Here is a 19,333-nt window from a genome sequence, read left to right as displayed (position 1 = left end):
CTAGCACTCAAGTCTAAAGAACATCAAACTTTTAATGCCAATCTGTAACCAAATTAAGATGGTTTTAAAGCACTTTTCTTACCAAACGGTTGAATTGCAACCAAATTCAACAAATTGGTTCTCAGAAAAAAAATATATTTAATTGCATGTATATATTTGTAGTGGATTCAGTAGCGCAAATTGACGAGAGACAATATCGAATGAAGTGGTGACGTACAGATTAACACCAGGTGTATCGGTTAATGGTCTAGTCAGCTGTTCAGGGCGCACCTATGACCCATTACATGATCCACCTTTTAAAATCAGCTTCCCCCCCCCTCCCCCCTTGGCAAGCAAAAGAGGCAACCTCTCTATACCTAGGACGCAATTAAAACCATGGCTGGGCCCAGTTTTGAAAAAAAAAAGATGTTTACAAATTTAAGACTTGTGGAATTATGTTTCCGTTGAGCTTGAGACGGGCAAGAAAGCAAAGCAGTTCCACAATAGCAAGTCAGACCCTGCAAAAGGTGGTTCTGGATTCCTTGGAATCCGGGGCCCAATGATCCTACTGATTTTAGTGGAATTCGAGCACAACTAATTCCCACCTGGATGGGCCACTTGATCACAAGGCATCGGGCTTTTTCCTTCTTTTCATACGATTGGCACACGCAAAACCTCTCATTTCGGCTATTCTAAGGTCAATACAGACTGATTTGGGGAACTTCCGGGGTGCTTCATGCTTACGAGAGCCCCCTTGGAAGGGGAAACAGCACAGGGTGGGATATTTCACAAAATTGCACACTCAAATGTGGTAGGAAGGGAAGATTTTCCCCCCACGCTCTTGCACCCAGCCCTTGCTTAAAATGATGGAACTGTGCCCCCAAGTTCCTTTCAGTGGGACAACAGCCCCAGTCCGCCCAGCCCAGCCCATTAAACAGGGGAAGAGGGACCTATGGGAGAGCCTGTTAAGGAGTCCATATGTTGCCTATCTTTAACTGACCCCAGCTTCACCAGTTCCCTGAACAAATGACTTCTGTTTGGAGTAAAACAGCATTTACTGACCTAGAAAGGAAGCAAAACAACACATGCTTAAATTACGGAAACTCACATAAGGCAAAAATCACAAGGAGGATTTTTCGAAGGGCTGTTCAGTGTAGGTGGTCTGTCTCAGAACACTCGCTTTCTCTTGTAGTGTCTTAAAAGGATTCCCCCCCCCCCCCGTTGCTAGAAAGCCTAACAGTTGGATTTTGCAAAGTCGTAAAGTCAGCTGGTCTGTTCTATTCCAGGTGACGCCATTTATTGTATAGTTATTTTTGCAGTATTTAGAACACACGGGGAAGGTTAATTCTTTTTTCGGCTGACAATTTAAATTGTCCCAAATCTACGGTTCACATTTTTTTCCTTATTTCGTCTGAAACCCCTGGTTTTATTGAAAATGTAGGTCAAGCCAGCAAGCTGAGGGAGGGGAGATGGGGGGTGGGCTTTGATACCCTGCATTGTTGTGATCGGAAGCATTACAACACATGATTATTTTCAACGACTGGGGAAAGTCTGCCCATCCATCCACTGAATACGATAGAGCGCAGCTGTACGTGGCTTCAGAAAGCCCACCTGCAGAACCTTTAAATCTCTGTAACAGGTCGTTCAATATCACCAGCCGCTGTTTATATATATTTATATATATATACTTTTTTTAAAAAATAAAAGGAGAAAACATTTTTTTTTTAAAGTCTAACCCTTCGTTATATAAATAGCTTCTTTAGAATGAAGCAATTAGGTCGTCAAAGTCCTTGAGAAACTATAGCAGCATCGTGGCTGGTTTTTCCAGGAATCTCTTGAACTCGGCGAGCCACTGGGCCCCCACCGCCCCATCCACCACCCGGTGGTCACAGCTGAGTGTCACGGACATGACGCTGGCCACATCGAACCTATGGGGAAGAAATGCTCTCTTTAGTATTTTCTCACACAGAGAATATGAAATACTGTACAGTGGTACCTCTACCTAAGAACGCCTCTACTTCCGAACTTTTCTAGATAAGAACCGGGTGTTCAAGATTGTTTTGCCTCTTCCCAAGACCCATTTTCCACTTACAAACCCGAGACTTCGAAACTGTAACCGGAAAAGTCAGGGAGAAGCCTCCGTGGGGCCTCTCTAGGAATCTCCTGGGAGGAAATGGGGCTGGAAAAGGCAGGGAGAAGCCTCCGTGGGGCCTCTCTAGGAATCTCTTCTTGGAGGAAACAGGGCCAGAAAAGGTGGGGAGAAGCCTCCGTGGAGCCTCTCTAGGAATCTCCTGGGAGGAAACAGGGCCTCCACCCTCCCTGTGGTTTCCCCAATCGCACGCATTATTTGCTTTTACATTGATTCCTATGGGAAAAATGGCTTCTTCTTACAAACTTTTCTACTTAAGAACCTGGTCATGGAACGAATGAAGTTCGTAAGTAGAGGTACCACTGTTCCCCCCTTTTCATCAGGTGCTGACTTTACACTGAAACGTTTTGTGTTTAAAAAAATAAAGCACTTACCCCTTTTCGTTATCCGCTGGCACCAGCCTTTTCTCAGCGCCACCAACCGCCAAGATACAAGCCTGCGGTGGATTGATTATGGCTGAAAAATTCTTAATGCCATACATTCCTAAATTGGAGACGGTGAAGGTTCCTCCCTGAAAAGAAACACAAGCCTTAAGGCTGTTGCATAAATCACGGGCGGTTGGGAACTAGAAAAGGCGAAGGCATCGTAGCTGAGTCTACAAAACATCTCCTTTGAGCCAGCCAGGGTGTCCGGGGGAAAAACATTTTGAAATTCCCTGACATTTCCTCATAACTTGCAATCTAGTTAACTTGTGCAGTCATAGATGACATCATTTATTTATTTATTTATTATTTAGATTTGTATGCCGCCCCTCTCCGCATACCAAACGGCTAAGCCATGGAGAAATATCGGTAGCAGAGGAAGCAAGTTGTGGCCACAGTGATGCTCATTTTTGCTTGACTCTGCCAGGCAGCGTGATCCGGGATTTTTTTAACATGATTTTCCCATGACTTTTAAACATTTTAATACAGTTTGGTTTCCCCCCCCTGATTTATTCCATTTTTTGCATGATTTCCCAGATATTTCCCTGATATTTCCCGCACTGCCAATTTCCCTGATAATTCTTTGATTTCCTAGTTTCCCGGGTTTGCTGGAGAAATGGTGGAAGGTCTTAAGCATAAAACTGACCAGGAAAGACTTCATGAACTCAGTCTGTATAGTCTGGAGGACAGAAGGGAAAGGGGGGACATGATCGAAACATTTAAATATGTTAAAGGGTTAAATAAGTTTCAGGAGGGAAGAGTTTTTAATAAGAAAGTGAACACGAGAACAAGAGGGCACAATCTGAGGTTAGTTGGGGAAAAGATCAGAAGTCACGTGACAAAATATTATTTTACTGAAAGAGGAGTAGATGCTTGGAACAAGCTTCCAGCAGATGTGGTTGGTAAATCCACAGTCACTGAATTTAAACATGTCTGGGATAAACATAGATCCATCCTAAGATAAAATACAGGAAGTAGTATAAGGGCAGACTAGATGGACCAGGTGGTCTTTTTCTGCCGTCAATCTTCTGTTTCTACTTTTTACTAAATCTGCACTTCTATTTGTACTAGTTTTTCTCATCATTCCTACCAGTCTACGGAGAGGGGTGGCATACAAATCTAATATATAATAATAATAATCATCATCATCCTTTTCATCCCACTTAGGACTCTATGACTGTAACTTGTTGCTTGTATCCTACGATTTTTATTAATATTGGTTCTTTCTTCATTGCTTTATTTGACCCCTATGACAATCATTAAGTGTTGTACCACATGATTCTTGACAAATGCATCTTTTTCTTTTATGGACGCTGAGAGCATCTGCACCAAGACCAATTCCTTGTGTGTCCAATCACACTTGGCCAATAAAATTCTATTCTATTCCTATTCTATTCCTATTCTATTCTATTCTTATTCTATACAAATGTCTCTTTTCTTTTCTGTACACTGAGAGCATCTGCACCAAGACCAATTCCTTGTGTGTCCAATCACACTTGGCCAATAAAATTCTATTCTATTCCTATTCTATTCCTATTCTATTCTGTTCTTATTCTATGCAAATGTCTCTTTTCTTTTCTGTACACTGAGAGCATCTGCACCAAGACCAATTCCTTGTGTGTCCAATCACACTTGGCCAACAAAATTCTATTCTATTCTATCCTATTCTATGTTAAACCACCCCGAGTCCTACGGGATTGGGCGGCATAGAAATCGCATAAATTAAATTACATTAAATTAAACCAAGTCTACAAAAGTCTCCTCTGAGCCACCCAAAGGCGGAGGCGGTTGAGGGAAGAAGCCTCACCTGGAACTCGTGGGGCTGGAGCTTCCCTTCCCGCGCTTTGCTGGCTAATGTCACGACGTCTTGGTTAATGGAGGCCAAGCCCTTGGCGTGCGCATTAAATACAATCGGCGTTATGAGCCCTGCAGGTGTGCTGACCGCCACGCTTACGTCAACCACGTGATTTCTGAAAGACAGAAAGTTCGTCCGTTGATGGGAATCCACAACCATTCACAAAATACACGTGAATAAACACGGCTTCTCTAAGGAACAGTCTTTAACTGGCCTTCTAGGAGGAGCCAAATCTCCATCCCTGCCTGGACCCTCTGGATGAGCCTGGGTGGCACAGTGGGCAGAGTACAGTACTGCAGGCCACTAAAGCTACTAGATCTGCAGGTCAGTGGCTCAAATCTCACCACCGGCTCAAGGTCGACTCAGCCTTCCATCCTTCCAAGGTGGGTCAAATGAGGACCCGGATTGTTGGGAGCAAATATGCTGGTTCTGTTAAAAAAAGTGCTTATTGCTAACATGTTGTAAGCCGCCCTGAGTCTAAGGAGAAGGGCAGCATTAAAAAAAATATCCACAGTCACTGAATTTAAACATGCCTGGGATAAACATATATCCATCCTAAGATAAAATACAGGAAATAGTACAAATTAATTGATTATCTCACCATATGGTTAATCATGCAAGATGGGTAAATGTTAAAAAATCTCTTTTCTTTTCTCTTCTCCCCTTTCTTTTTATCACTAAATCTGCACTTCTATTCTACTAGTTTTTCTCATCATTCCTATCACCCATTTCCTCACATGTTGACTGTATGACTGTAACTTGTTGCTTATATCCTAAGATTTTTATTAATATTGCTTCTTCATTGCTTATTTGACCCCATGACAATCATTAAGGACCCGGATTGTGGGGGCAATAGGCTGGCTCTGTGAAAAAGTGCTATTGCTAACATGTTGTAAGCCGCCCTGAGTCTAAGGAGAAGGGCGGCATAAAAATCGAATAAATAAAATAAATAAATAAATAAATAATAAATTAAGTGTTGTACCACATGATTCTTGACAAATGTATATTTTATTTTATGTACGCTGAGAGCATATGCACCAAGACAAATTCCTTGTGTGTCCAATCACACTTGGCCAATGAAATTCTATTCTATTCTATTCTATTCTATCACATATTAACTGAGATTGATGTAAGCTCCCCGTTTTCCCATTATTTGTTTCTACCTATGTGCTATAAAACTAAAAAACTATTAAGAATGTATACCAAAAATGGGCAATGATCTGTAAATAGATGTATTTCCATATGCAATAAAAACAAAAATAAAACATTTTTAAAAAATACAGGAAATAGTATAAGGGCAGACAAGATGGACCATGATGTCTTTTTCTGCCATCAATCTTCTACGTTTCTTTGAATGAATGAATGAAATCTGCATACTTACTGCCTAATGACCGTTTCTAACCACGAAGAATTCGCTTCGGGCACCTTCACACATGCCAGAGCCGAAGCTTTAATAATGAAGTCATTGACCGAGAGCTTGGTATTCTGTGACATCTCCTGCAGAGGGGAGGAAGCCAAGGGGAGGAATGATGCTCAAATTGATCAGTCGGCAAAGTCACCAAAGAATTATTCTCTCCAAAGTGGGGAACTTCCACAAACCACGGACTTCAATTCCCAGGATTCTCAGCAATGTCCCAGCCGGCTGGAGAATTCTTGGAGCTGAAGTCCACACATACCAGGAAGCCACTTAATTCAAGAAAACCGACAGCTGGATGTGTGTATTCCTATTGCCATAAGAACCACAATAAGTTGTGATTGTGCAGTCAGAGTGACCCAGCCAAGGAAATTGGGGATTCCATTCACACCTTGCTGTTCCCATGCTTTCCAAACTGGACACGTGTTTCCCACAAAGCCATGTTCTCTAAAGCACTGTTTCCCATCCTTGGCAACTTGAAGGTATCTGGACTTCAACTCCCAGCATTCTCTGGCTGGGGAATTCTGGGAGTTGAAGTCCAAATATCTTCCAAGTTGCCAAGGTTGGGAAACACTGCTCTAAAGAAATGGTTTTGCTATACTTTAAAGCCCAGAGGGTTTAACTGGATTTATCACAATGTTAAGTGTTACTTCGTTCTATCTCTAGGAGCTGCGGTGGTGCAATGTTAACTGTTTTTAGTATTGGATTATTATTATATGCTGTTTTATTATTGCTGTTAGCCAGCCAGAGTCACTGGAGAGGGGCGGCATACCAATCCAATAGATAGATAGATTAGATTAGATTAGATTAGATAGATAGATAGATAGATAGATAGATAGATAGATAGATAGATAGATAAAGAAAGGAAAGAAAGAAAGAAAGAAAGAAAGAAGGAAAGAAAGAAAGAAAGAAAGAAAGAAAGAAAGAAAGAAAGAAAGAAAGAAAGAAAGGAAGGAAGGAATGGTTAGAGTGAGTAGGCCCTTTGGCTGACTACTGGCCACCATCAGTTCAAATCTCACCAGGCTCAAGGTTGACTCAGCCTTCCATCCTTCCGAGGTGTGTAAAATGAGGACCCAAATTGTTGGGGGATGACACTGTAAACCGCTTAGAGAGGGCTGTAAAATCACTGTGAAACGGCATGTAAGTCTAAGTGCTACAGCTATTTCTAAAGTTTATGTCCTCCTGTGGAATTAGCTCTGGACGAATAATCTCTCTCTGACATTTCCAAATCCTAGAAATGCAAACTTAAGGAACTATCCGCAGCTAGATAGTGAGAGGCATATAAACACTCCGTTTGCTGCATAAGACACAATCCTTAGGTTACCTGGTTGAGCTCCTTCCTCAGCACCAATATTTCTCCCATGTTGATATCAACAGAGAGATAATAGTGAGGTATCGTTTGCTTGGACTGCATCAATCGCTGGGCAATCACCTAAGAGCAAAGAAAACAGGATGCAAATGAGAAGGAAACATGACTTTAGATTAGATTAGATTTATTGGATTTATACGCCGCCCCTCTCCGCAAGCTCGGGGCGGCTCACAACAATAATAAAAACAGTACATAGTAACAAATCCAATTCCCACCAATCTAATTACAATTTTAAATTAAAAAATTCATAAAACAATCCCAATATATATAAAAAACAGGCACACGGTCAATCAGTCAAATGGCAAAACAACATGGGCAACGGCTTTAAGACAGACCAGGCTAAAGCTGGGAGTTTTGGTGCACCGTTTTTCAAATATCCAGAAAAGCATATTCCCAACTATTAAGTTAAAAATTTCCTCCAAACACTTGGTCCCTGATATCAGGTTTATCTAATCACTTCTGGCTAATTCTTACTCCAGCTTTCTCTGTCTGAATTAACACCTTGAATGCAAATGTCCAAAAAGAGTCCGGAGGGAGGTGTTGATAGATTAAACCTGCCCTCCACCCCCTGCAAGGACTCAACAAAAGTCATCCCAAAGCCTCTTCGTGGGTCTCTGTTAAAAAAAAACCCAAAACTTTGGTGTAGTGGTTACTACAGCACTAGAACCTGGGAGGCCGTGATTCTAGCTCTGCTTTAGATCCACAGCCAACAGTCTCTCTCTCAATCTTAGGAAGCAAGCAACAAGTCACTTCCAAAAACCCTTTTTCTTAAGAGAATTGTCTCCTCCTTTTCCTATATACACTGTTTCCCCGATTGTAAGACGTATCGGGGGTTTCAGGGGGGTCGGCTAATATAAGCCGTACCCCAAAAGTAAGACATATGTCTTACTTTCGGGGAAACACGGGGTTGCCGCCTCCCTCTCGTAGCTGCGCGCCGCCTCCTGCCCACGTCCCCCTCTCCATACGTCGCCGCGTCTGCAGGAACGGGTGGTGGGGCGCCATGAAGGGCGGCGCTTGAAAGCCACCACGGCGCCGTTGTTGTCCTCACGGCGCAAAGCCACACAGTCCCGGATCGCTTGCTTCCCCGGCCAGCAAGCCGGCTGCCTGGGAAAGCGGCGCGCTTTTAAAACGCGCGTTTTTCAAATGCGCTGCTTTCCTAGGCAGCCGGCTTGCTGGCCGGGGAAGCAAGCGATCCGGGACTGTGTGGCTTTGCGCCGTGAGGACAACAACGGCGCCGCTTAGAAGCAACAGTGGCCGGTGCCCTCCCACCGGGGCCCCAAAAGCTCACGCCGTCACCGCTAGGGAAGCTCCAATATAAGACATACCCCGAAAGTAAGACATAGTGGGGCTTTTGGGGATAAAAAGAAAGTAAGACACTGTCTTACTTTCGGGGAAACACGGTAGATATACATAAAGGAATCTGTGATCCTCCTTCCATATACCAGGGAACTTGACAAAAAAAATCACACATAACCTTTCCCTGATACAAGCTGATACAGGAGATGAGCCTGTAGCCTAGAGGCTAAGGCCACTGCCTTACAAGGCAGAGGCCCCAGGTTCAAATCTCAGCAAGAGTACGGCTACCTGATGAACGCAAATAAGCCCAAAATAGATCTATAGTAGTCTCCCTTCCTTTGCATTATCAGGAAAAATATGTTACACATGCACACATGTATGTATGTATGTATGTATGTATGTATGTATGTATGTATGTATTATTATTATTATTGTTGTTATTATTATTATTAGATTTGTATGCCGCCTCTCTGTAGACTCATATGTATGTATGTATGTATGTAGAATGTATGTATTTTTTGTTGATAATGAAAAGGGAGACTAGTATAGATCTATTTCAAGCTATTTTGCGCTCATCAGCTAGCCATGCCCTTACCGGGATTTGAACCTGGGGAGTCTGCCTGTAAGGCAGTAGCTTTAACCTCTAGACTACATGTTCTCCGTTATAGACACACATATATATCCCACACATATCAATCTCTCTCTACCATCTCTATCATCTCCCTCCCCCCTCCCTTTCATCCTTGACCACTGCAAAGTAGGCAATTAAATAAAGTTCACATCATTCACATTTTACGGAAGCCAAGGTGAAACATTGTTCAATCTGTTTGCCTGCGGCATGCGATGATCGCCAAGGGCTTTGACTCACCTTTCGAATATTACTAATGGGAATATCAGTAAAGACGCCTGTGGGGGCAGCGGCAGGAGATGGCGCAGCCAGAGGTACCACATCTGGTGGCCGGGCCTGTGGGAAGACAAGCACGCCAGTGAAGAAGCGCCACAGGGCGGGAGGGCTGGCAGAATGGAAGGGGAGCTTAGGATTCCTCCACGGGCACCAAAGCCCCCTCCCTGCTGTTGATACAAAATGCCTCTAACTCTTCCTTTTGCTCCATCCGGTCCCTATAACAGGGGTCAAATGCAGCAGGGTCTGGAGAACCAGTAGCACAAGTTTTGAGTACCGTATTTTTTGGAGTGTAAGATGGATTTTTTCCTCCCTAAACGAGGCTGATAATTAGGGTGTGTCTTATACTCTTAATGTAGCTTTTTTTCCAGCCCTAACTGCTGACAGTCTTCCCAGCTCTTACCTTGCAGGCTCTTTCATTGTTACTCTCTGCAAAGAATGCTTTCCAAGCCCTAATTCTTTGCAGGTTTTTTTTCATTGCTCCGAGTAAGTTTCTTTCCAGCCCTAATCAGATGCTAATGATGTTCCCAGCGGCTTGCAAGCTCTTTCATTGTTATTCTCTGCAAAGAATGCTTTCCAAGCCCTAAGTCTTTGCAGGTTTTTTTTCATTGCTTTACTTAGAATGTTTCTTTCCAGCCCTAACCAGGTGCTAATGATGTTCCCAGCTCTTACCTTGCAGGCTCTTTCATTGTTACTCTCTGCAAAGAATGTTTTCCAAGCCCTAAGTCTTTGCAGGGTTTTTTCCATTGCTCCAAGTAAGTTTCTTTCTAGCCTTAATCAGGTGCTAACGATGTTCCCAGCTCCTAGTGGCCTGCAAGCTCTTTCATTGTTACTCTCTGCAAAGAATGTTTTCCAAGCCCTAAGTCTTTGCAGGGGGTTTTTCATTGCTTTACTTACTCAGAATGTTTCTTTCCAGTCCTAACCAGGTGCTAAGCAGCTTGCAAGCTCTTTCATTGTTACTCTCTGCAAAGAATTCTTTCCAAGCCCTAAGTCTTTTTAGGTTTTTTTCCATTGCTCTGACTTGCTCCGAGTAAATTTCTTTCTAGCCCTAACCAGGTGCTAATGATGTTCCCAGCTCTTAGCAGCTCTTTCATTGTTACTCTCTCTGAATAAGGTTTTTTTTTTTAAGCCGTAACCAGGGGATAAAATAATGTGCTGAATCTGACCAGACTAAGGACACTAGCCAGAGGAATACCTGGTAGGCAGGTTTTCCCTCTACTTTCCCCCCCAAAACTAAGGTGCGTCTTATACTCCGGTGGTTCTTATACTCTGAAAAATACAGTAGTTCGGAGAACAGGTAAACACCACCTCTGACTGGGCCCAGAGTAGGGAGGGAATGGAGATTTTGCAGTATCCTTCCCCTGCCACACCCACCAACCACACCACGCCCACACCGACAAAACCGGTAGTAAAAAAAAAAATGGATTTCACCACTGCCCTAAAGACTTAAGCCTGAGCTTAAAAGAAAGTTTTCAGCAGAGCAAACTCATTAAGGTGGGGGGCGGGGAAAGGAAGAACTGGGCAGATTTAGGGATTTACAGCAAAAAAGACACCGCAGTGGCAACGACAGTGAAAACGACTTTTGCTCTAACCAGGTCTTGTCCTGCAATTTGGAAAACCTTCACGGGTTTCCACCCCTTCTCGAAACAGGCTGAGTAATCGAAATGCCTCAAGCAAATCCCTGGCAGAATTACTAGTGTATATTACTCTACCTGGGGGCCGTTGGAAAGTCAGGTGAAAAAATGTATGGTTGCACCATGTTCCCCCAAAAAAGAAACAACAACAACAAAATCCCCATCATCTTAAAACAGTGTACAGTGTCCCCTCGATTTTCGCGGGTTCCAACTTCGCGAAAAGTCTATACCACGGTTTTTCAAAAATATTAATTAAAAAATACTCTGCAGTTTCCCCCCCTATACCACGGTTTTTCCTGCCCGATGACGTCATATGTCATCACCAAACTTTTGTCCACCTTTAATAAATATTTTTTTAAAATAAATTTTAATAAAGAAACATGGTGAGTAATAATCTAAATCAGTGTTTCCCAACCTTGGCAACTTGAAGATATTTGGACTTCAACTCCCAGAATTCCCCAGCCAGCGAATGCTGGCTGGGGAATTCTGGGAGTTGAAGTCCAAATATCTTCAAGTTGCCAAGGTTGGGAAACACTGATCTAAATGGTTGCTAAGGGAATGGGAAATTGCAGTTTAGGGGTTTAAAGTGTTAAGGGAAGGCTTGTGTTACTGTCCATAGACAAAACTAGTGTATTTACTTCCGCATCTCTACTTCGCGGAAATTCAACTTTCGCGGGATGTCTCGGAACACATCCCCTGCGAAAATCGAGGGAACACTGTAATTCTGACTCTTAAAATGATGTTTGTTTGGGGAACCTTTCCTAGGAAAACGACGCAAACATAAGTTTTAGATATACCCCCCCCCCCCCCCCCCAATCGGATCCTAGCTTTTCCCCCTGTGGAGAAGCTCCTGGTAAACGCTGAGTTCGGAAGAGCCAACGTGGCTACTCACTGGGGCAACTTTAGATGGCACGAAGGCGTCAATGTCCTTCTTGGTGATCCGTCCATCGGGCCCCGTACCTGATGAGACATACAAGGGGGAAAGAAAAAAATATCTCTTACCCAAGAGGCAACTAGGATATGATGACAAGAAGGCTGAATGATCAAGAAGAATCTGATTTTTATACTACTTGGAAGAAAGTTTATACATGGATAGATAAGAATAAAGTTCAATATAAGGTTATGAAAACTGTATGAATATAATCAAATGTTATTGATATTTTTAGTTGTTGCTATTGTTGTTGGGTTTTTTTTAAAATCAATTTAACTCTAAGTGTATTAGAATATGTAAACAAAATTCTTCTTTTCAATCAGAATATTATTTTGACTTAAAGATTTAAGATTTTATCCTTTTTTCTGTATTAAAAATTGACTTCAAGAAAAGAGGGGTAATTGTAACCCCTACTATGTGTTTAAATGTTTGTAAGTTTGTATGTCATTTTATTGAAAATTAATAAAGTTTAAATAAAAAAAAAAGAGGCAACTAAACCACTTTTAGCAGGATGGTTGATGAGGCCTCCGAAAAGACGCTGCTCACCTTTCACCTGCGAGAGATCGATCCCTCTCTCTGCGGCTAATTTCTTTGCCAGGGGGCTCACGATCACCCTCCCTTTATTCGCAGGAGCCCTGATGTGAGAGGCCGCGGGCTGGGCTGAAACAGCAGCTGCCTGAAGAAATAAAACGATAGCAGATTTCGTAAGATGGGCAGCTTTGTATATTCTCCGCTTTCCAAGTTTATTGAGTCTGCTGGACATACACCTAGGGTGTGGCATTAATCCCCCAAAGGGCAACTCTGATATCTGGGGGGAGTTGGTTCCAGAGGGTCAGGGCCGCCACAGAGAAGGCTCTTCTCCTGGGTCCTGCCAAACGACATTGTTCAGTCGACGGGACCTGGAGAAGGCCAACTCTGTGGGATCTAACCGGTCCCGGAGATATTTCTTCACATAGATAGATATAGATACAAATATAGATGTAACTGAAGAGGCAATAGCCATCACGATCTCCATAACGCTTAAAATTTATGTAAATGACTAAAAATTACTAAGCTTTCGTCAGTTCTCTGCTGACTTAGAGTATTAAAATCCCCATTGAAGAAATGCTTGGTGATGTATAGATATATTATCTTTAGACAACAGATGTGAGTATCAATGTAGAGATTATATTATCTTTTACAAACTGGCCAGAATTACCTTGCAATAAGATACGTGACCAACAAATTTGAATGAATGAATGAATGAATGAATGAATGAATGAATGAATGAAAGCCATTAGAGGCTAAAAAAATTCTCTTGCCAAAAAGGAACGGAAGCTGAAATGTCTCTGGGGCTCTGAGAAATCAGCTGGGCACCCCCCAGGCTTTGCTTTCCCTCCCCAGGTGGCCTTCTGGAGGCTGTACGTACAGGGCTTGTGGATGGGGGCGGTGGGGCCACCGGGGGCTTGCTGGCAGCGACCCCAGCGTCTTTGTAGTCTGCAAAAGCAGGAATGTCGGCCTCCTTCTCCACAATGATGCAGAGGGCGGTTCCCAAGGGGACGTCTCGGGTACCTTCTGCGATCAAGATCTTCGCTAGGTAACCTTCTTCTTGCACTTCAAAGCCTTGAAAGGGGGGGGAGAGAGAGAAATGAGCAGTTTGGAAGGGAAAGAAAGGGCTTCAACCAAGCTTGGAGATGGAATAAGTCATCAGGCCTCCCAGCAAACGGAATCATTGGCAGACCATCCATTAAATCGGGAAATATGGAGGTGCCATCTGCAAGACAAACAAATCTGGGGCTTATTTTCTTTTGGGCAAATATCTAACCCTCCCAGGCAATTGAGTAATGCTTCCAATATTGCTCTGGCAGTGTTATCCGGTGCTCTTAGCTAGCAGCGGAAGGATGAAATGGAGGATCAGTTCAGTTAGTGTTGTGGTTAGCTCTGGCCCAGCTCCTGTCCCAAGGACTGTGGATGTGGGGGAGACATCCACATGCTGCAGGCCTGTTTTGCCCCCGGTGGAATCTGATGATGAAGGCTCCTCTGACCAAGAAGACATGAGTGACAGGGAGGAGGAGAGTGGGGCAGACAGCTCAGAAGGAGATCAATTATCTAGCTCCTCCTTGGATTCAGAACAAGAGTTAATGATACAGCCACGCATGCGGAGAGCGATGCAGAGGCAGCAACAACTGAGAGATTATTATCAAAGAAAATGAGGCCACCTGTGGTTGGGTGGGGCTGTGGTCATTAGTGAGGCTGCTATAAATAGCAGCCTGTGGGTTTGGCCATTGTGGAGGATTATCTGATCCTTGGGTTTCGTGACTGCTTTACTGACTTGGACCTTTTGTGTGCTGATTTCCCCCCGCTTTCAAACTAAACCAGAGCAAAGTGTGTTTCACTTTGTGAAAGAAGAAGGACTGTGAATTGCCTCACAGCTGCAAGCTAAGTATCACAGAACTGATAAGGGACTTGTACAAATTACCAGTTTGTTTGGAGATGAGGGCTTGGTTTAAGTGACTTTTCATTATAAAGAACATTGTTTTGAATTTTCAAACGTGTGTGTGTCTAAAATGTGTACCTGTGGATTTTTGGGAGGATTCTACCAGACAGCCCGACAGAACAGTTATTGAGCATCTTATCCTATGATGGAGAATTTCCTTATGACTGAAAATTTGGCTATGATATTAAATATAACTTAAAATCCAATCTGCTCTTTTCACTTTTAAAAAATTGGAATCGGTGTCATTGCACTGTTTGGAGATTTTTTGTTTAAGGAAGGCAAACAGCAAAGCCTCCCACTGTCAGACAGGATGGAGGAATTCTCACCTATCGTTGCTTTGTCCGTCTCAATCTCTGCCAACAAATCCCCTTCGCTCAGTTTCTCGCCAACCTTCTTTTCCCATCTCTGAATGGTGCCCATGGTCATCGTGGGGGAGAGGGCGGGAAGAGAAATCTAGGAGAACGGAAGAGACAGCCCTGCACTGAGATGCATCTCAAAACCCAGCACTATCACTACTCAACGTGAGCCATTCTCGCCTCTGTTAAAAGAATAAAAGTAAAATAAAACTTACTGCGGGCATTTAACTGACTAGGGAATTGCCCTGAGGAGACGAAAGAGACATGAGCATCAAACAAGGGAGAATTCTGTTTTTAATAATATAATTATTAACAATTAATTAACAATTGCTGCCAACCTGCCTTCCATTGAGGACCTGTATACTGCACGAGTCAAAAAGAGGGCGGGGAAAATATTGAGTGACCCCTCACATCCTGGACACAAATTGTTTCAACTCCTACCCTCAAAACGTCGCTACAGAGCACTGCACACCAAGACAACTAGACACAAGAACAGTTTTTCCCCGAACGCCATCACTCTGCTAAACAAATAATTCCCTCAACACTGTCAGACTTTCTACTAAATCTGCACTTCTATTTCTACTAGTTTTTCTCATCATTCCTATCACTCATTTCCTCCCAGGTTGACTGTATGACTGCAACTTGTTGCTTATATCCTAAGATTTTTATTAATATTGCTTCTTCATTGCTTATTTGACCCCTATGACAATCATTAAGCGTTGTACCACATGATTCTTGACAAATGTATATTTTATTTTATGTACGCTGAGAGCATCTGCACCAAGACAAATTCCTTGTGTGTCCAATCACACTTGGCCAATAAAATTCTATTCTATTCTATTATTGTTGTTGTTGTTGTTGTTGTTGTTATTATTATTATTATTATTATTATTATTATTATTATCAGCATCATCTTTTAATTGGATTTATACGCCACCCCTCAGGGCGGCTTACAACATATAAGGAACAGTTTATATCCAAATCCAATTAAATTAATAATCTAAAAACATGAAAAACCAGTAAAAATGCTCTCATACCCATTCAATCAGCAAGCTCACAATACCAGAGGGTAGTGTCTAATGACCCCAGGCCTGGCGGCATAGATGAGTCTTCAGAAACTTGCGGAAGGCGAGAAGGGTGGGGGCAGTGTGAATCTCCAGGGGGAGCTGATTCCAGAGGGCCGGGGCCCCCACAGAGAAGGCTCTTCCCCTAGGTCCTGCCAAGCGACATTGTCTAGTTGACAGGACCTGGAGAAGGCCGACTCTGTGGGATCTGACCGGTTTGTTGGGGGTCAAAGGAAAGGGAGGGTCTTGCCTTCTCTTTCTGCTCAGGATCCCCACGGACAATTGGTGGGCCACTGTGGGACACAGAATGCTGGACTCGATGGGCTTTGGCCTGATTCAGCAGAGCTCTTCTTAGGTTCACAGAGTCTGGAGGTGATGAAGGGGTCGGAAGCCAAAATATGCCACAAGGAAAGAGAAGAGAAAGCAAACCGGGAGCTGTTCGTACCTGCATGTGGGGAGGGTAGGAGCTGCCTGGTGCTTGCGTGGATGGCTGAGCGGCCGGTTTTGGGGGAGCTGCCGGTGGAGGAGGCGGGGGTGGCACTGAGGCCGGTGGGGCAGCAGCTGCTGAATCCAAAGTGTAATCCTTGAAGGCGCCAATAAGTTCAGGCCTAAAAGAAGGAAGGAACCTTAAGCCACTATGGAGGAAGGACAGTTCCCTGACACTGCCAAACAGGGACCCTCGCCAACCTTAAGATGGGACTCGAGACCACCTAAGGTCCAGGAAATGTTTCAGGTTTGAAAAGGACATTAACCGAATATAAAGATGTTGGTGCGGTTGAAAGTGGAATAATTGGGCAAAAATCTAAACCTAAAGGTCCTCAACCTTCCTTTTTTTTAAAAAAAAGTATTGAACATATATTAAAAAACATAGAAGAAAAAGAAATCAAACAGAACAAAACAGAAAAACAATAACAATACAAACAAAACAAAAAGAATACAATTTCCATAGTGTAATATAAATGGTAAATATCATAAAAAGTGTACTAAAGAAACAATTTAAAGCGTTTTCACGACATAAAGTTTGTTCATAGTAAAATTAGTCAGTACAGTATATAAGTAAATGTATAAAATATATTATTATTTGTGTTTTCATAATACAATTTCCATTTTCTCTGTGAGTGAATCCTATGTAGTCAGTAATCATGCTAATCTCCTTGAGTTTTTAACGTTACCATCTAAACCTTCCACATATATAACAAATTTGACAACCATATTTGTTGGCAGCTAGATTGTGACTAGTTATTTTAAATGTTACTGAAAGGTTTCAATCCATTTTGTGTTGTTTATTCTTTGTATATTTCGATTTGTTGTCTGTTGTTTTCAACCCTTCTAATGCCCCGACCCCTTAATACAGTTCCTCATGTTGTAGTCACCCCCAACCATAAGTCTAGCACCAATTCTCCCACCAGAGCTTGAAGCTAATTGGCAGGAAGGTCAGAGGGACACCCCCACTGTAAGCACCTGATTGGTCGGATTGTAAAAATATGTTCCAAGGCGCCAGAAAAGAAGCTCGTAGTTCCTAACACCATGGGATATATGTCTTTCCCCTTTTTGTCTAAGACAGAAGTCCTCAAACATGGCCACTTGAAGACTTGTGGACTTCAACTCCCAGAATCCTCCAGCCAGCATAACTGGCTGGAGAATTCTGGGAATTGAAGTCCACAAGTCTTCAAGTGGCCAAGTTTGGGGACCCCTGGTCTAAGGCGACCCCCAAAGGCGTCCCGACCCCCAGGTTGAGAACCACTGGTCTAAACGAAGAAAGCGAAAGATACGGGGCCCCTTCACAGGGTCTGACTCACTTGTCCACGGTGATGCAGATGACGGATCCGATGGGGACATCCCTCGTTCCTTCGGGGACCAGGATCTTGGCCAGGTAGCATTCTTCCAGGCTCTCAAACCCCACGGTTGCTTTGTCCGTCTCTACCTTTAACACACACGCACACAACAATTCCCCTGAAATGCGTTGCACAACTGTATGTGGCTGAGCCGTCCTGTCCGAGTTCTACTTCCCATTTTAGCCATGAGGAAATCAAGTGCCGGGCAAGTAAAAACGCAGCAATCTCCTGCACTATCTTGCTCATCCAAAAGCCCAAATCCACAAAGGTGACACCTGAGGGCCAAATGCCCAGCCAACCTCACCTACCTCTGCGATCAGGTCCCCCTCGTTGATCTTCTCCCCTTCTTTCTTCTCCCAGCGTGCAATGGTCCCCATCTGCATGGTGGGGGAAAGGGCGGGCAAAGGCACCTGTGGGGGGACAAGGGGATGACAGAGTTGGAAGGGGCCTTGGAGGTCTTCTAGTCCAACCCCCTGCTTAGGCAGGAAGGCCCTGTAGCATTTCAGACAAATGGTTATCCAACATCTTCTTTAAAACTTCCAGTGGCAAGTTGTTCCACTGATTAATGTTCTAACTGTCCGGAAATTCCTCTCTCCTTGGTTAGTTCTCATTGATGAGAGGCAGCCCCTTCCAAATCATCTATCCATCTATCTATCTATCTATCTATCTATCTATCTATCTATCTATCTATCTATCTTTCTTTCTTTCTTTCTATCTACCTACCTACCAACTATCTATCTATCTCTATATACCTACCTACCTATCATCTATCTATCTATCTATCTATCTATCTATCTATCTATCTATCTATCTACCTATCATCCATCTATCTACCTACCTATCATCCATTTATCTCTATCTATCTATCTATCTATCTATCTATCTATCTATCTATCTATCTATCTCTATCTACCTACCATCTACCTACCTACCAACCATCCATCCACCTACCTACCTATCATCTATCTATCAATCGCTAAAATCCGTCTGTCTGTCTATCTATCTATCTTGCCCTCTGTAAACCGCTTAGAGAGGGCTGTAAAGTCCTGTGAAGTGGTCTATAAGTCTAAATGCTATGGCTATTCTTGCTTGGGGTGGGGGCGGAGAAGCAGCCAGGCACGAAGGCACCGCAGGGCTCTCAAGGGGAGGGAGGCTTCTGGGGGTGGGGGTCCTCACGAGGAACCTGGGCCCAGAGTCAAAGCCCCCCGTGGGACCCCCACCGCACCCACAGGGGAGGCCGGGAAGACGAGACCCCCGCCCGGAAGACGGAGAAGCCCCCTCCCTCCAGGTAGTGAAGAGGGGGCCCTGCACCCCTCACCTTTTGGTGGGGCGGGAGGCTGCACCAGTGGCGGCGGGGGGGCGCGAGGGGGCAGCCGCGGAGGGGCAGCAGCGGGGCGGGGCCTCCTCCCCCTCGCCCTCCCCAAGAGGAACCCCTGGCGGCGGCCCAGCAGCCCCTCCAGGCGCGGCCCCGGGCGGCCCCCGACGCCAGCCCAGCCTCCCGCGGGGCCGCGCCCTGACACGCCAGCAGGCGCCTGGCCAGCACCCGCCACATCCCGGCCTTGGCGACGGCGGCGTCCCGGTCCTGTCAGGCGGAGGGCGGCCGGGTGACCTCCCTTCTCCCCCCGCGGGGCGGCGTGCCGTGCTGCGCGGGG

The 19,333-nt window shown here is 44.2% G+C and overlaps 1 protein-coding gene across 1 annotated transcript; it reads right to left on the bottom strand.

Moving 5' to 3' along the window:
- Positions 1-14: 14 nt before the first annotated feature.
- Positions 15-19,333, bottom strand: DLAT (dihydrolipoamide S-acetyltransferase). The gene is made up of 14 exons (XM_070765850.1): positions 19,000-19,333; positions 17,990-18,091; positions 17,646-17,770; positions 16,292-16,454; positions 14,753-14,879; positions 13,359-13,552; positions 12,497-12,626; positions 11,912-11,979; positions 9,353-9,448; positions 7,144-7,251; positions 5,787-5,902; positions 4,358-4,520; positions 2,503-2,639; positions 15-1,907 (listed from the first exon to the last, which is right to left on the bottom strand). Exons 1-14 carry the CDS (start codon positions 19,231-19,233, stop codon positions 1,778-1,780), a joined length of 1,893 nt encoding a protein of 630 aa, XP_070621951.1. The 5' UTR covers positions 19,234-19,333; the 3' UTR covers positions 15-1,777.

This window comes from Erythrolamprus reginae, chromosome 12 (assembly GCF_031021105.1).
Source record: "Erythrolamprus reginae isolate rEryReg1 chromosome 12, rEryReg1.hap1, whole genome shotgun sequence".
NCBI classification, from domain to species: domain Eukaryota; kingdom Metazoa; phylum Chordata; class Lepidosauria; order Squamata; family Dipsadidae; genus Erythrolamprus; species Erythrolamprus reginae.
Note: the sequence above shows the minus strand (reverse complement) of the source record. Positions and strands in the feature narration are given on the sequence as shown.